Source organism: Zootoca vivipara, chromosome 3, assembly GCF_963506605.1.
Source record: "Zootoca vivipara chromosome 3, rZooViv1.1, whole genome shotgun sequence".
NCBI lineage: Eukaryota > Metazoa > Chordata > Lepidosauria > Squamata > Lacertidae > Zootoca > Zootoca vivipara.
In genome coordinates this window covers 72,496,834-72,510,640 of record NC_083278.1, presented here as the reverse complement: position 1 = coordinate 72,510,640, position 13,807 = coordinate 72,496,834, and the positions used below count along the sequence as shown (strand labels likewise).

The 13,807-nt window shown below is 42.5% G+C and overlaps 1 protein-coding gene across 3 annotated transcripts; it reads right to left on the bottom strand.

Annotated features, from left to right (window-relative positions):
• Positions 1 to 205: 205 nt before the first annotated feature.
• On the bottom strand, positions 206 to 13,152 carry AGT (angiotensinogen). 3 transcript variants are annotated; one of them, XM_035108480.2, is made up of 5 exons: positions 13,011 to 13,038; positions 8,465 to 9,263; positions 6,719 to 6,989; positions 4,634 to 4,778; positions 206 to 1,995 (listed from the first exon to the last, which is right to left on the bottom strand). In XM_035108480.2, exons 2-5 carry the CDS (start codon positions 9,237 to 9,239, stop codon positions 1,807 to 1,809), a joined length of 1,380 nt encoding a protein of 459 aa, XP_034964371.1. In that variant the 5' UTR covers positions 9,240 to 9,263; positions 13,011 to 13,038; the 3' UTR covers positions 206 to 1,806. The 3 variants fall into 3 exon arrangements, with proteins under 3 accessions (XP_034964371.1, XP_060128828.1, XP_034964370.1); XM_060272845.1 differs by having other exon boundaries at positions 13,002 to 13,028; XM_035108479.2 differs by having other exon boundaries at positions 213 to 1,995; positions 13,017 to 13,152.
• Positions 13,153 to 13,807: the final 655 nt, after the last annotated feature.

The following is a 13,807-nucleotide window of genomic DNA, read 5'->3' as shown; positions in this document are numbered from 1 at the left end:
TTCCTCCTCTGCCTGCCACGGCCAGCATTGCTGCTGCGCCTATCACCATGTCTTATTTGGGGGGGATGGCTTATATTTAATTATATTTAATGCTTAAAAATCCTGCTATGTCTTATTTTATGGCTACGTCTTATTTTTGGAGAAACAGGGTATATGTGTCAGCAGCATATTGCTGACAATGCGCACCAAAACCCTGAACGACTCCACTCAGATGTTTCATGTACATGTTAAATAGCACAGGGGATAAAATTGAGCCCTGAGGAACTCCCCATTGAATCCTCACGATTCCCCAGGCATCACCTTCAGGAAACTAACATCCAAATATGACCAGAACCACCGCAAAGTGGTGCCCCCCACCCCTTACTTCGTAAGTCACTTGGAAAGGATACCAGGGGTGATCGTATCAAAAGCAACTGAAAGGCTGAAGAGAAGTAACAGAGACACCCTAATCCCCCCAAAAAAGACTCTTGTTGCCATTATTATGTATTCAATTTATTCCCCACCCTTTCAGTATTAAAAAAAAACAGTTTAAAGCAAATTATTCACAGGAACAGAGTGGGTCCTGGCAAAATACTTATCAGTTATCAAAGGCCAGGGTAAAGAGGGGGCATTACCTCACAAGGTGGGAAACCTAGAAAAGGGTCTCTGGTGAAAAACTGGGCAGGTTGTAGGGGAAGAGGTAATTCTTCAGGTAAGCTATCCCCAAGATGTTCAAGGCTTTATAGGTCACAACCAATTGATCTCCAAAATGGGCTGGAAGCTAGTGCAGGTGATGAAGAACTAGCAAAATATAGGCTACTGATATCAACCAGTACTTCTATTTTCATTCCTTACCTGTGTTACCTTCTAGCAGTATCTACTTTTCCAACCTTTTGATTCAATATTGCTTGATAATCAGAATATATATATATATAGAGAGAGAGAGCGCTCTGGAGCTGCTTTGGTGTCTCAGGTGAGAAGCCAGCATGCAAATTAAACCTGCAATATGATATACATCTACAGTGGTACCTCTTCTTACGAATTTAATGCGTTCCGAACACACATTTGTAAGTCGAAAAAATTTGTAAGTCGAATCCCATAGGAATGCATTGGGAGAAAAAATTCATAAGTCGAAGCAACCCTATCTAAAAATTCATAAGTAGAAAAAATCCTATCTAGACTTCATCCAAGATGGCGGACGGAGCTCTATTTGTAAGTAGAAAAATTCGTAAGTAGAGTTATTTGTAAGTAGAGGTACCACTGTAATATAATTATGGTGAGAACCTAGAGGATTTAGGGAGGGGGGGGATATAATAAAAAAGGAAAACCTGGCTTACTACTGTAAATGTTGAGATTAAATAGCATCTACAATAGGGGCTGAATCTTGATAAGTGAACAGGAAATTATGAAAAAGAAAAGTGCTGCAAAGAATAGAAAACTATTCTTTATGCTCCCTTTAAAAAATCCAAACAACAATTCTTAATAATCGGGTACAAAAGTATGTTGAACTTTTCTTGGCAGAATAGTACAGATGACCGGCTTACCGAGCAGTTACATGCAACAAGACAAGTACAATATTATGGCATTAGTGTGGCACCCTAGATGTTGGTGTAAACAGATCTACCCTCACGCTATCCCCTTAATGAAGTAAAGATGTTGCTATATGCTATTGATTAATTTTATCAATATTATAATCGAAAGATACATCAGTTTTGCCATTTCAAAATCTCTAATTAGGACTTGGTGGGATTATAAAAATAGTTGCAAAGCAAGGATAAGATCAAATGAAGTCTGGAAAGCCAGCCCACCCCACCCCCCGATGGAAGTTTATGTTCCTTTCAAGGGATTTGTTATTCTGCCAAAATAAAGCTGTGCGCCTGACATTTCATACACTGCTAGCAAAAATGGCTTGTCCAGTGTTATTTTGAGTGCCTCGGTGTCTTGACTTCCTTCTGTGGGGTCTGTTGCTTCATCGGCTGTCCTGGGACTGAGCTCCAAAAGCTGCTGGTTTATGATCTGGAAACAAAACCAGTGAATTTGAGAGTGTGGATCAGCAGCGTATGACAGAGAGAAGACAAGTGACAATCCGTGTAAATAAAAAGGTATGAAAAGTGCTAAGCAAAAGGACATGGGATGAAGCAAGAAGCAACCAATAATGTTTACAGAAGACTTGTTGAATCAGCTTTGCCCAAAGACTTGCTAGGGCAATAAAGTAAAAGTACAGTTTGGTCCTGTATTAGAAATATGCTTCACATTAGCAATTCATCTTGGCTGAAATTCCCCTACTGATCAGTGATCACTCCATACATTTAGATAATAATCCCTGACCAGGCTGGCTGATTCTGATGGGCGCTGGATTCCAACAACACCTGGAGAGTCATAAGTTCCCCATCCCTGGTTTATATTAAGAGGCTGTAGAATGCCAGACTAGGTCATTGTTTCATATTCACACAGCTAACATAGAATCCACATCTGTTCTTCCTGATATTATTTTCTTGAAGTATTTATAGACCACTAAACATGGCCAAATATCATGTGGTGTGGTATGGCTACATGCAACTAATTGAAGCAGTTTTCCCAGAAGAATTCAGATACTGCCTGGGAGTCAACACAATCATCTGGGGAAGCCTTTTGAAATAGTGTTTGTAGCATCTGACAAAACGGGCATAATATTGGAGGGTGTCCAACTCCAGTGGCCTTTGTGCTCTACAAGGCAGGTGTCACTCTGCAGAAGGACCTGAAAAGGAATTTCAGACGTGCCTTTTCCTCTCCATATGTTATCATACTTCCATTTCAAAATATGTAGATAAACAAAGGTCCGACAAAGGTCCGTATAGTTAAAGCTATGGTTTTCCCAGTAGTGATGTATGGAAGTGAGAGCTGGACCATAAAGAAGGCTGATTGCTGAAGAATTGATGCTTTTGAATTATGGTGCTGGAGGAGACTCTTGAGAGTCCCATGGACTGCAAGAAGATCAAACCTATCCATTCTTAAGGAAATCAGCCCTGAGTGCTCCCTGGAAGGACAGATCGTGAAGCTGAGGCTCCAATACTTTGGCCACCTCATGAGAAGAGAAGAATCCTTGGAAAAGACCCTGATGTTGGGAAAGATTGAGGGCACTAGGAGAAGGGGACGACAGAGGACAAGATGGTTGGACAGTGTTATCGAAGCTACGAACATGAGTTTGACCAAACTGCGGGAGGCAGTGCAAGACAGGAGTGCCTGGCGTGCTATGGTCCATGGGGTCACGAAGAGTCGGACACGACTAAACGACTAAACAACAACAACAACAGATAAACAACACTCTGCCATATTTGACAACCTGAAGTATCTTGCAGTGTTGCTTTGAGGGGTAAATGACTGATTATAAGGAGGCTGATTATAAGCCTCCTTGGCTTGAGTGTGGTGGAGTCTCCTTCTTTGGAGGTCTTTAAGCAGAGATGTGACAGCCATCTGTTAGGAATGCTTTGATGGTGTTTCCTGCTTGGCAGGGGGTTGGACTGGATGGCCCTTGTGGTCTCTTCCAACTCTATGATTCTATGATTCTTAACAGGCTGAACACGGGGATAAATATATGTTGCGATGACATGAGTTTGAAGGTGAAAAGCATGCTTGGGAGGCTGACATTTTGAATGGAGTTGCAGGCATGCTCAACATGTTCCCTGCAACCAATTTCCCAATTAAAATGTTCCTTGGACCAGTAGTGTTTTCCCCAGCAGAGACTAAAATCTCTGCTTATACATGTAAATACATATTTGGAAACCTAAAGGGGAGAAGCAAGTGGGAAGGGGCTGGTTTGGGGCCTTCTCGGTTTTGGACCTTCTCGGTAGTGGCGCCCTCCCTGTGGAACGCCCTCCCTTCAGATGTCAAGGAAATAAACAACTATCTGACTTTTAGAAGACACCTGAAGTCAGCCCTATTTAGCGAAGTTTTAAGGATTGATGTATTTATTATGTTTTTAGATATGTTGTAAGCTGCCCAGAGTGGCTGGGGAGACTGGGGAGTCTGCCCAGAGTGGGCTGGGGAGACCCGGCCAGATGGGTGGGGTATAAATAATAATAATAATAATAATAATAATAATAATAATAATAATAATAATCCAAAATATCTGGTGGGCAGTAGTGCTGTTAGGCTACAGTTTGAGACAACACAGAGGGCTCCATTCAGCAATATTACCATATCTGGATGGCCCAAAATGCAGCTGTACTGGCTGAACATATTTTTAAGAGCAGTAATAACACATTACTATCTAAAAAGTCTAGCCATGCTCAGTAAGTCCAGAGTCTAAAATTGCCTAACAGTAAACACAATTGCTTGCAGGAAAAAGGCTAAGAATCCTTTCTTTTCTCTCCGCCTTCCCTTTCACTCATCACTGCAGTCTTTTGAGGCTTCTTTTCATTTTTAAAATCATTTGTCTGTATGTAACGTCTTATCTCCCCCTTTGGGCTATGATTCATTGAGCCCTTGTCCTCTCGTAGTGTTGTCTTTAGTCCCATGCCTTCCTGCCATGTGCTCCAAATGTTCCTCTTTCGCCCACTACAGATACTGCTCTCTGCAACAAGTAACCTGATCTCTATTCTGTTGTTTACATGGACTTTGTCTCTGTGTGAAAGATGGAAAGCGTATGCGCTTTTGCGTAGAAAATAGACCGTACCTTCCCAACAGTTATGTTGTTGTCACTTAGTCTTGTGAGGTTGGCTTTATTTCCAAGCAGGTAAGACAGGGGCATTTTGCCAAGGAGTTCCTGTATATCATATGTGCTTTCCAAGCACACCTTTGGCAAAGTCAGCTGGATTTGTCTGAAGAAGATACAAGAAGGGAGAAAGAGAGGAAATTATATTAGCAAATTTGCATAGGCTGATTTATATGTCGAGATCAGGGCCGGCCCGCTCATGAGGCAGACTGAGGCACGAGACTCAGGCGGCAGAATCGCGCAGGGCAGTGCCCCTGCAGGTGCCCTGCCCACCCCTTACACCAGAGAAGGACTCGCAGAAGCTTCCAGTGAGATCTTGCAGCGCTGGCACAAGATGTCTTGAGAGTTCTGTGAGATGTCACAAGATCTCACTGGAAGCTGCTGGCACCACCATGCAACCCCAGTGAGCGAGACTTTGCCCGGGGGGGGGGGGACAGGAACTTCCTGTTTTGCCTAGGCGAAATAGGACAGGCTGCCCCGATGGAGGTGCACATTTAGAATGTAAATGTCAAAGGAGGCAAGGCAAGCTAAATTCCCACTGAAGTCACCCCCAGGTAAAGTCTTCAATTTGTACCCCACCCCAAGCGAGCCCAAGGCTGGATCTAGACCCATCATGGGAAGTCATGGGAACCTCATGGGAAGTCATGTTGGCGAAAGACAGGACTCTACAGCGCCTTCTGGTGTCACAGTGTTATAACACATAAAACACTTTTTCTTGACGAATCAGCTCCTCTCCAATCCCTTTACTGTAAAGGTAAAGGTAAAGGTACCCCTGACCATTAGGTCCAGTCGTGACCGACTCTGGGGTTGCGCGCTCATCTCACATTATTGGCCGAGGGAGCCGGCGTATAGCTTCCAGGTCATGTGGCCAGCATGACAAAGCCGCTTCTGGCAAACCAGAGCAGCACATGGAAACGCCGTTTACCTTCCCGCTGTTTACCTTCCTATTTATCTACTTGCATTTTGACGTGCTTTCGAACTGCTAGGTTGGCAGGAGCTGGGACCGAGCAACGGGAGCTCACCCCGTCACAGGGATTCGAACCGCCGACCTTCTGATCAGCAAGCCCTAGGCTCAGTGGTTTAACCACAGCGTCACCTGGATTAATTTCCATCAGTTTAATTACCCTAATCATTACCGCCCAAATCATCTTTAGACAAAATAATGTGATAGAATTATGACAAGCAATAAAAAATATGTCTTCTTGGGGAAAAGTTTGGTGTGATCACATTTTGGTTATTGCTCTTATATATATTTTCAATATGTGTTTACTATGTAAGGCACCCTGAGAACTTTGGGTATAAGACAGATAATCTTAAATCACCTTACTTCCCCCAGATAAATATCCCACCCAACAACTCAGCTCACTCCCAATTCATTTTCTTCCAAAGTCACAATCTACCCTTTCAGGGCACTTTAGAAAATGATTTTGGGGCCCATGCATCTATTTCTAGCAACACCCCTGCTCTTGGACACAACGCGGAAACCCTTTAAAATTTGAGTAAGAGGCAGAGCGGGGATGATTCCTATGTGTGCCATCTCCATTAGTATGCTCATAACATCCACATAAGTATCACGGAAAATAGATCTTATTTTGTTCTGGGCCCCTGTGAGGGTACTTAATCCCTCATGGATGCCCAGCACAAAATAAGGGTCTCTTTCCCCCCTTTCTTTTAACAAAGTAAAGGAATGGGGAGCTCTATCCTTCACCAGATCTCTCCTTGGCTTAGCATAGAGTGTGATGTGAGATTATAAAACAGATTTAGGAGTGGAAAGGAGAAAGTCAGACAGCTATGTTATTTGTTTTTTTTAAAAAGGCAGAGGGTGCAAATACGCTTTGCTGGCATTTCTAAATACCTACTGATCTAGATTTAAATGTTGTTGTCAATGCCAGGTATTACTATTTGGACTGAGGTGGCCGAGTTTAACTTGGAGCAACTATGTCAGTACCAGTTCTCTGGCAACTGGATCTAAGTGAAAAGAGATAGTTATCCCATCTGACTGTTGCTGGTCCCACAAATATCTAATGTTGCATAAACGAAGTATACCTTGGGGACAGTCCCACCAGCCATTCGTTGGAAAGAGCCTTCATGGAATATTGATTTTCAACACTGGCCAGGTCACTGTTATTGGTGGGCTGCAAAAGCAGCAGAAATAAATCCTGGCTGAGAGGAATTTTGACGGAAGAAATGTTCTGGCTGGGATCACATTTATGCAGAAAGGTTCCAGTTATTCTCATCATTGGTACAGGGATTGTTTGGTGTGAACTGAGCCAGAATTCCTGAGGTTCTTTCAGTAGGGAGGCTCCCTTCACAGAGACTGAAAACAAAAATCAGAATACTGTATGGTTAGAGGGAGAAATGAGTTGATTTTTTTCAATCCATTTGGTGACAAAGTGTCACACTGGCGGAAATTTCCGTTAATTCATTATTTAAAACATTTACTTCCCACTCTGTTTCTTTAACAGAATTCAGATGACTAACAACAGCAATTTAATATGTTTTTTTTAAAAAAAAATGAAGAACAGCAAAATAAAAACAGTAAAATTGACCATTAAATTCAGTTAAACCCTCCTCCCATTTTTTGGCAGAGTGGTAAAAGAGAAAATCGATAATTCCTTGGGGTTATTCTAGAAGAAATCACTAACAGGTGGAACAATTAATTGATGAAAAAGTCAGTTACACACTAACGCTACTTCAATGAATTGGGCTTATTGCTTTTGATGCTTTAGTTGAGATTTCTGCATTGTAGGGGGTTGGACTAGATGACCCTCGGGTTCCCTTCCAACTGTACAATTCTATGATTCTATGATTTTTTAGTTAAGGAATCTTGAGGATGCTCTTATTCTATACACCTAAAAACGGTAAAGGACCATGGACAGTTAAGTCCAGTCGCAGACAACTCTGGGGTTGCGGCACTCATCTCGCTTTACTGGCCGAGGGAACCAGCATTTGTCCACAGACAGTTTTTCCTGGTCATGTGGCTAGCATGACTAAGCCGCTTCTGGCGAACCAGAGCAGCACACGGAAACACCGTTTACCTCCCCGCTGTAGCGGTACCTATTTATCTACTTGCACTTTGACGTGCTTTCGAACTGCTAGTTGGCAGGAGCTGGGACCGAGCAACGGGAGCTCACCCAGTCGTGGGGATTCGAACCGCCGACCTTCTGATCGGCAAGCCCTAGGCTCAGTAGTTTAGATCACAGCAGCACCCGCTTCTCTTGAAGGCTTCTCTTGAAAATATCAATGTGTGTGCACACATGTCCACTTAAATAGCAGACAGGCTGGTTTCATTGCCGGAAGATGTTGACTGAAAGAATTGTTATGGGAATTGCTTCTATTCTTTAAAGCAGATGAACTCAATTCTTGGTCCCTCAATATCTATTTCCTGTGGTAGGTGGGAACAGAAATTCAATCTCCAGAGCAGTATACTACCAGGCTTTGACTTCCAGTGCCAGAGATAAGCAGTGGGGGTGGCTACTGCATGTGATATTCCCTATGGCATTGAGCTGTCCATCTTTGAAAACAGCTGGTGTAAAACCTAGTTGGGCAATTCTTACATCAGCACAGTCTTAGGGAAGCATGTGCCAACCATCAAAGTCATGGAATTACCTGAAGGTGTACAAATACTGTATAAATCTCCAGATACGCATTAGAGGATTTTCCACATTAGAATAGAAGACTGATTACTCAAAAATGTGAACAGCGTGGCATTATGGGGTACCTGATGAAAATTAGATTCACTATAGAACTGCTACCGGTATCAACAAGTAGGAATTCTCCCTGCTCACTTACCTTTGAAATGAGTATAAGTTGCTAACAGGAGGTTAGTTTCTGGATCAATGTCTGCCAGCAAACCCTTAATTTGGTGGGTGCTTTTGCCTTCAACAAAAGCATTCATTTCTTCCGCTGCCTTTGTGGGGTTTGTAAAGTCCACAGCTTGTACGAAGAAATTCATATTTGGAAAGGCTAAATCACTGACAAAGGAATCGGATAAACGGATTTCGGAGGCAGAGAAAAGCAAGGAGAACTTCGAGAAGAACAGCTGATCATCTTCTTTTGAGTGAAATGGACTTTTAGCAATGGTGCTCAGAACAGAGAATACTTTGCGCCCATCAATTCTGTAGGTGCAGTTTGGATTAAGAGATGAGGAGTCAAATCCTAAAAAAATCTGCAGTTCCTTTGCTGTTTCACCAGAGGCCCCTATATAGAAGGCTAGCAAGGACTCGTAGCTGAATGCGGGGGACAGAAGAATATTTTCTTCCTTGTGCATTTTCCTCAGTTGTTCATAGAAGCGTGCACCAATAATATAAATTGGGTCTCTCAGCTCTCTCCGCAAATGACTTCTTTCCTCGCTCTTGTTTCTGACACCCTCCTCATGTGCCGAACTGATGTGAGATAAATTTGAGACGGGGACAAAATTATTCACCTGCTGTTCCCTGTCTTCCACCTTCTTGCAACCAGTTAGGTTTCCTACATCAAACAGATAGAATGGGTGGACATAGACCCGGTCACAGCCCACAATGGTGATGCAGAGAAGGAAGCACAACAAATGCACTCCTGGGTTCATGTTGGACTGCAACTTCAGTGATGTCTGTTGAGGAAGGAAAAAAAGCAACAAAAGGAAGTTTTGTGAGTTTGCCAAGTTTGCCAATCGTTTTATTTCTGCCATGTAAACTGGCTACTCAAGCTACAACCAGTTAATGGGAGGTACTTTGTTATAATCTTCTGCCCTGGGTGGAAATGCTTCTAGTCTGTGCCTTACTGGGCTTACTGGCCCAGACTCTGAGATTAAAAGGCTGTGCTCACCCGTATCACTTAACAAAACCACAATCAGATCTAAGTGTAACTGCAAAAAAGCTGTAACTGACTGTGATATCACATTGTGTATTTGAGGCACATTTAAGATCAGTGGTTCCTAAAGAGGCCAGGGGGCACTGGAGGTGCAAAAGACTATCATTGGATCAAGCTCATCAGTTTTATTGAACTAATCAAACCAAATAGTTTTATTTGGATTATGAAGAAATGTGCAATTAATTGTTACTGTCTTGACTTTCATTGTGTTGTTATCTTCCCCGGAGCAGGCTGCTATTCTGAAGAATGCTTTTTATAGGGTAGGGTAGGGTAGGGGTAGGGTAGGGTAGGGTAGGGTAGGGTAGGGAGTACTGGGGATGAGTTTATGGAACCAAGGGGATAAAAGGTAAAGGTAAAGGGACGCCTGACCATTAGGTCTAGTCTTGGACGACTCTGGGGTTGCGGCGCTCATCTCACGTTATGGTCATGCTGGTCATGTGGCCAGCATGACTAAGCCGCTTCTGGTGAACCAGAGCAGCGCACGGAAACACCGTTTACCTTCCTACCGGAACAATACCAATTTATCTACTTGCACTTTGATGTGCTTTCGAACTGCTAGGTGGGCAGGAGCAGGGACCGAACAATGGGAGCTCACCCTGTCATAGGGATTCGAACTGCCGACCTTCTGATCAGCAAGCCCTAGACTCTGTGGTTTAACCCACAGCGCCACCCGTGTCCCATGGCCTGATAGTGGCCTGAAAAACAAGGGGAACCACTGCTTTAGAAGATGGGAATCTGGCTGCTTTCTATATCATAATTACTAAATGCTGTATACTTTCTTCCTTTTCCTGCTCAGCCAGGAATCATAGGAAAATATGAAGCTGTCAGAATCATGCCATGGGTCTATTTAGCTCATAACTGGCTATTTGGCAGCAAGTCCTAAAGATCTCAGATAGGGATGATGATGGTGATGGTGGTGATGATGAATACTATTATTATTTTTACCCTATTACCTTAAATCCAGACGGTTGGACTAGATGACCCTTGGGTCCCCTTCCAACTCTATAATTCTATTATCCTTATTTATGTAAGATGTTGAGGAATGAACTTGGGACTTTCTGTACTCAAAGCAAAAGTGAAACCTGGTCACCTACGCAATGAGTAAGAGCTCCATCACTTTGCTTTTTTAAATTCCCCATTTTAATTTATGCATGAATTTTAAAGAAGATTTTTATAAATTACTCATTGGTATATGGCACAACTTAGACTAAATAAAAAATACCCAGACATTACTGACTGTTGTTGGAGATGCAAAATGTCTAGAACAAATATATTCCACATTATGTGGACATGTACAAAGATCCAGATATTCTGGAATTCAGTATTCTAAGAAATTTCCCAAGAGATTCAATGGTAATACTGTTTGGTTAACACTATTTCTATTATTTCCGCAAACCACTTGGCAGCTGCAGCTGGTTCACAATCCTTAATAATAATAATAATAATAATAATAATAATAATAATAATATAGTATTTTTATTAATTATTTTCCCAGCCCCCCTGGGAGGCTTACAGTACATATAAAAACATCCTGCTTTATGTTGTCCCATCTGGCAGTAGTTTAATATGACCTTTGAAAAGAGAAGACCATTTCCAAAATATCTCTGTTGGTGCTGTGCCCTTACATCATCCAACAGAGATGGTCAGGCCAGTTAGTACCAGCTAGAACTTGAATATGGTCCTTTGTTTGAAGACTTGTCCAGGCCAAGTCTGGTTTAACGATTAAAAAAATAAACAAATCTGAGCACAGAGAAGGGACCTTGAAGTTGCACAGCAGGTTCACCTGGTACACAAGACGCCTGGTCGTAGTCTTCCTCCTATGATGAAATGTGCCACATTTCTATTTTAATTAGAAGAACTGTTTCTAAACTTGCATCTCTGCATTAGCTTCTGCAATGATTTGTGCAAATCTGAGTCTTCCTTCCCCTATCCCTTTTGCAACCCTTGCATAAGGAGCCACCCCATTTACACGCTCTGGAACCCTGATCATGCAAGCATTGTGGGCAGAGGGCCATATACATAGGGCTTCTCCTGCAGACAGCCATGCCTAATAGCTCAGTTCGTTAAAGCGTGGTGCTTTAAACACCAAGGTTGCAGGTTTGACCCCGTATAGGACAGCTGCATATTCCTGCCTTGAACTAGACAATCCTCAGAGCCCCTTCCAAATCCACAATTCTATGATACTGTGGCCACTGAGGCAGGGTAGAGAAACTGTCAGAATTGCAACCCTGCAGCCCTTTTCTACCTATGATGCCATTTATTTATTTATTTTAATGCATGAAGCAGCCTAGTTACTTTTGTGGGCGGAGAATCTTTCCTTATGCAGATAACCAGGATGTTTTCCTCCTTTTTCTTGCACACGTCTCAGCTTTTGAATAAGCTTTGGTTATCTTTCTCAGACTGATAGCATAAAGACCAAGAGCACCACAACAATTTCCTACTCAGAACATCCCACACTTCATCGCAAGACTCTTCCTAACTGAAGACCACAGCCTTTTCACCTCTTCTGACACCATCCTTTTCTCTCTTCCCGTGACTGTTCCTCTCGTTTTTGCTGTACTGAACATCCACAGTAAAAAAAAAAAATTCAATCAGCTTCTTGGCTATTTCATCTAACTTCACATAGGTGTTAAAATATTTAATTCCTTTCCATTTTTACTACCTCTCTTTACAATTATTTGCAATCTGTACAACTCAAGAGCCATTGAGGAAACCCAGCCAGATGTGTGAGGTATTATTATTATTATTATTATTATTATTATTATTATTATTATTATTATTATTTGGGGAGTCAGCCCTTGACTTCTGCAAAACGTTGATTCTACCTTATGGCTGCAAAGGAATATGTTGCAAATTAATGTTCTGCACAAAGCTAACCTGTTTCTTGCCATCTTTGAGAAAAATAATAACTAACCATGTTAGCTTTAGGACATAAAATAATGTACACACGGTATCTTAGAGAGCGTAAGAAGAATCCTAGTGGATCAGCTCCAAGAAGTCCAGAATTCTTTTATGACGCCTGCCACCCAGATTCTGCTGGGAAGCCCATAGTGCCACAGGCAGGACATGAGCAGAACAGCACCTCCAACTCATGGTCCCCAGCAAGTGAAATTCCAAGGCAGGCTGCCATCACAACTATTTATAGCCTTATGAACCTATCTAAATCTCTTTTTAAACTATCCAAGTTGCAGCCATGGCTACATTCCTAGTTGAGGTGCAGCGACCAGAACTGTGCACAGTATTCCATATGTGGTCTCAACATACATTTGTATAAAGGCATTATTAAGGAACTCCGGGAAGGGGGGGGGGGGAGAGAGAACATCAAACTGTAACACATAAGAATTTGTGAAAAGGATAGACACTTATTTCCTACCAGCAGGGTGAAATAATAATATAAATAACAGTGCTATTTAGATACTCCCTTTTGCATCATTCCCCCCCCCCAACAAGTATAAGGTCTGAAAATGAGTATATACACCTCTCTCACACTCACTGTCTTGTGAAGTGGATCTTCTGCCGTTTCCTGCGCTCAGGATCTGACTCCAAGTGACAATTTGTGCTCCTATTTTACCCCCCTGATTGCCTAACCTAAGTTACACATTAGCTGCCCCCTCTGCTCTCTGACTCCAATGCACAGTGTCCTGGGGTATGTGTTTTTCCATGTATTTGTAATCATTGCTCTTTCCTTCCCCCCTCCCCCCCCCCCCCGTGAGAAGAGCAAACATTGGCTGAGGAGGCCGCTTCATCAGTTCTGAGTTTGCTGTCTCCTCACAGTAGGTTTCCTCATCTATTTTCTGTCCCCTAAAAGAGAAGCAACTCAGATGAGGACCTCATCCTGCAGAGGAAACAATGGGACATACGTAGCAGGAAGATATGTAAACAGTCTCCCGCAAACCTTTTGTATATTCGAAACAGGGACAATGCTCTTCAGGGAAAACCTCGGGCCTTACAGTAGAACTCAATATCATGCGAAGACCATCATTCCATCGCCGCAAGCACTTATGCTTTGAATATGGAATTATTTCCCCACTCTTCCCACCACATGACGCTCGGGGGTTTCTCTCAATCCCCCAGAGCCCATTGGAGTGCAGTGCACAGGGAGAAGAGGAAGAAATGCCCTATTGCACTAATAGGATTCATTGCAAGTGCAACAATTTAGTTCAATCTGTCCCTTAGAAATTTGGATCTTCAGAGTAATTATATAAACTTTTGTTGGGGGGGGACTTCATTTACTAAAAATTAAATGAAATGTTTAAAATTATATGATTTCCCCCCTCTACAGTT

Excerpts from the sequence above, each read along its gene's own strand:
- AGT (XM_035108479.2), bottom strand. The coding sequence starts at position 9,239 with ATGAACCCAGGAGTGCATTTGTTGTGCTTCCTTCTCTGCATCACCATT. Across the intron at positions 6,990-8,464 it reads AACTTATACTCATTTCAAAG|TCTCTGTGAAGGGAGCCTCC; the intron begins GTAAGTGAGCAG and ends TTTTGTTTTCAG. Across the intron at positions 1,996-4,633 it reads ACAACATAACTGTTGGGAAG|ATCATAAACCAGCAGCTTTT; the intron begins GTACGGTCTATT and ends TTTTGTTTCCAG.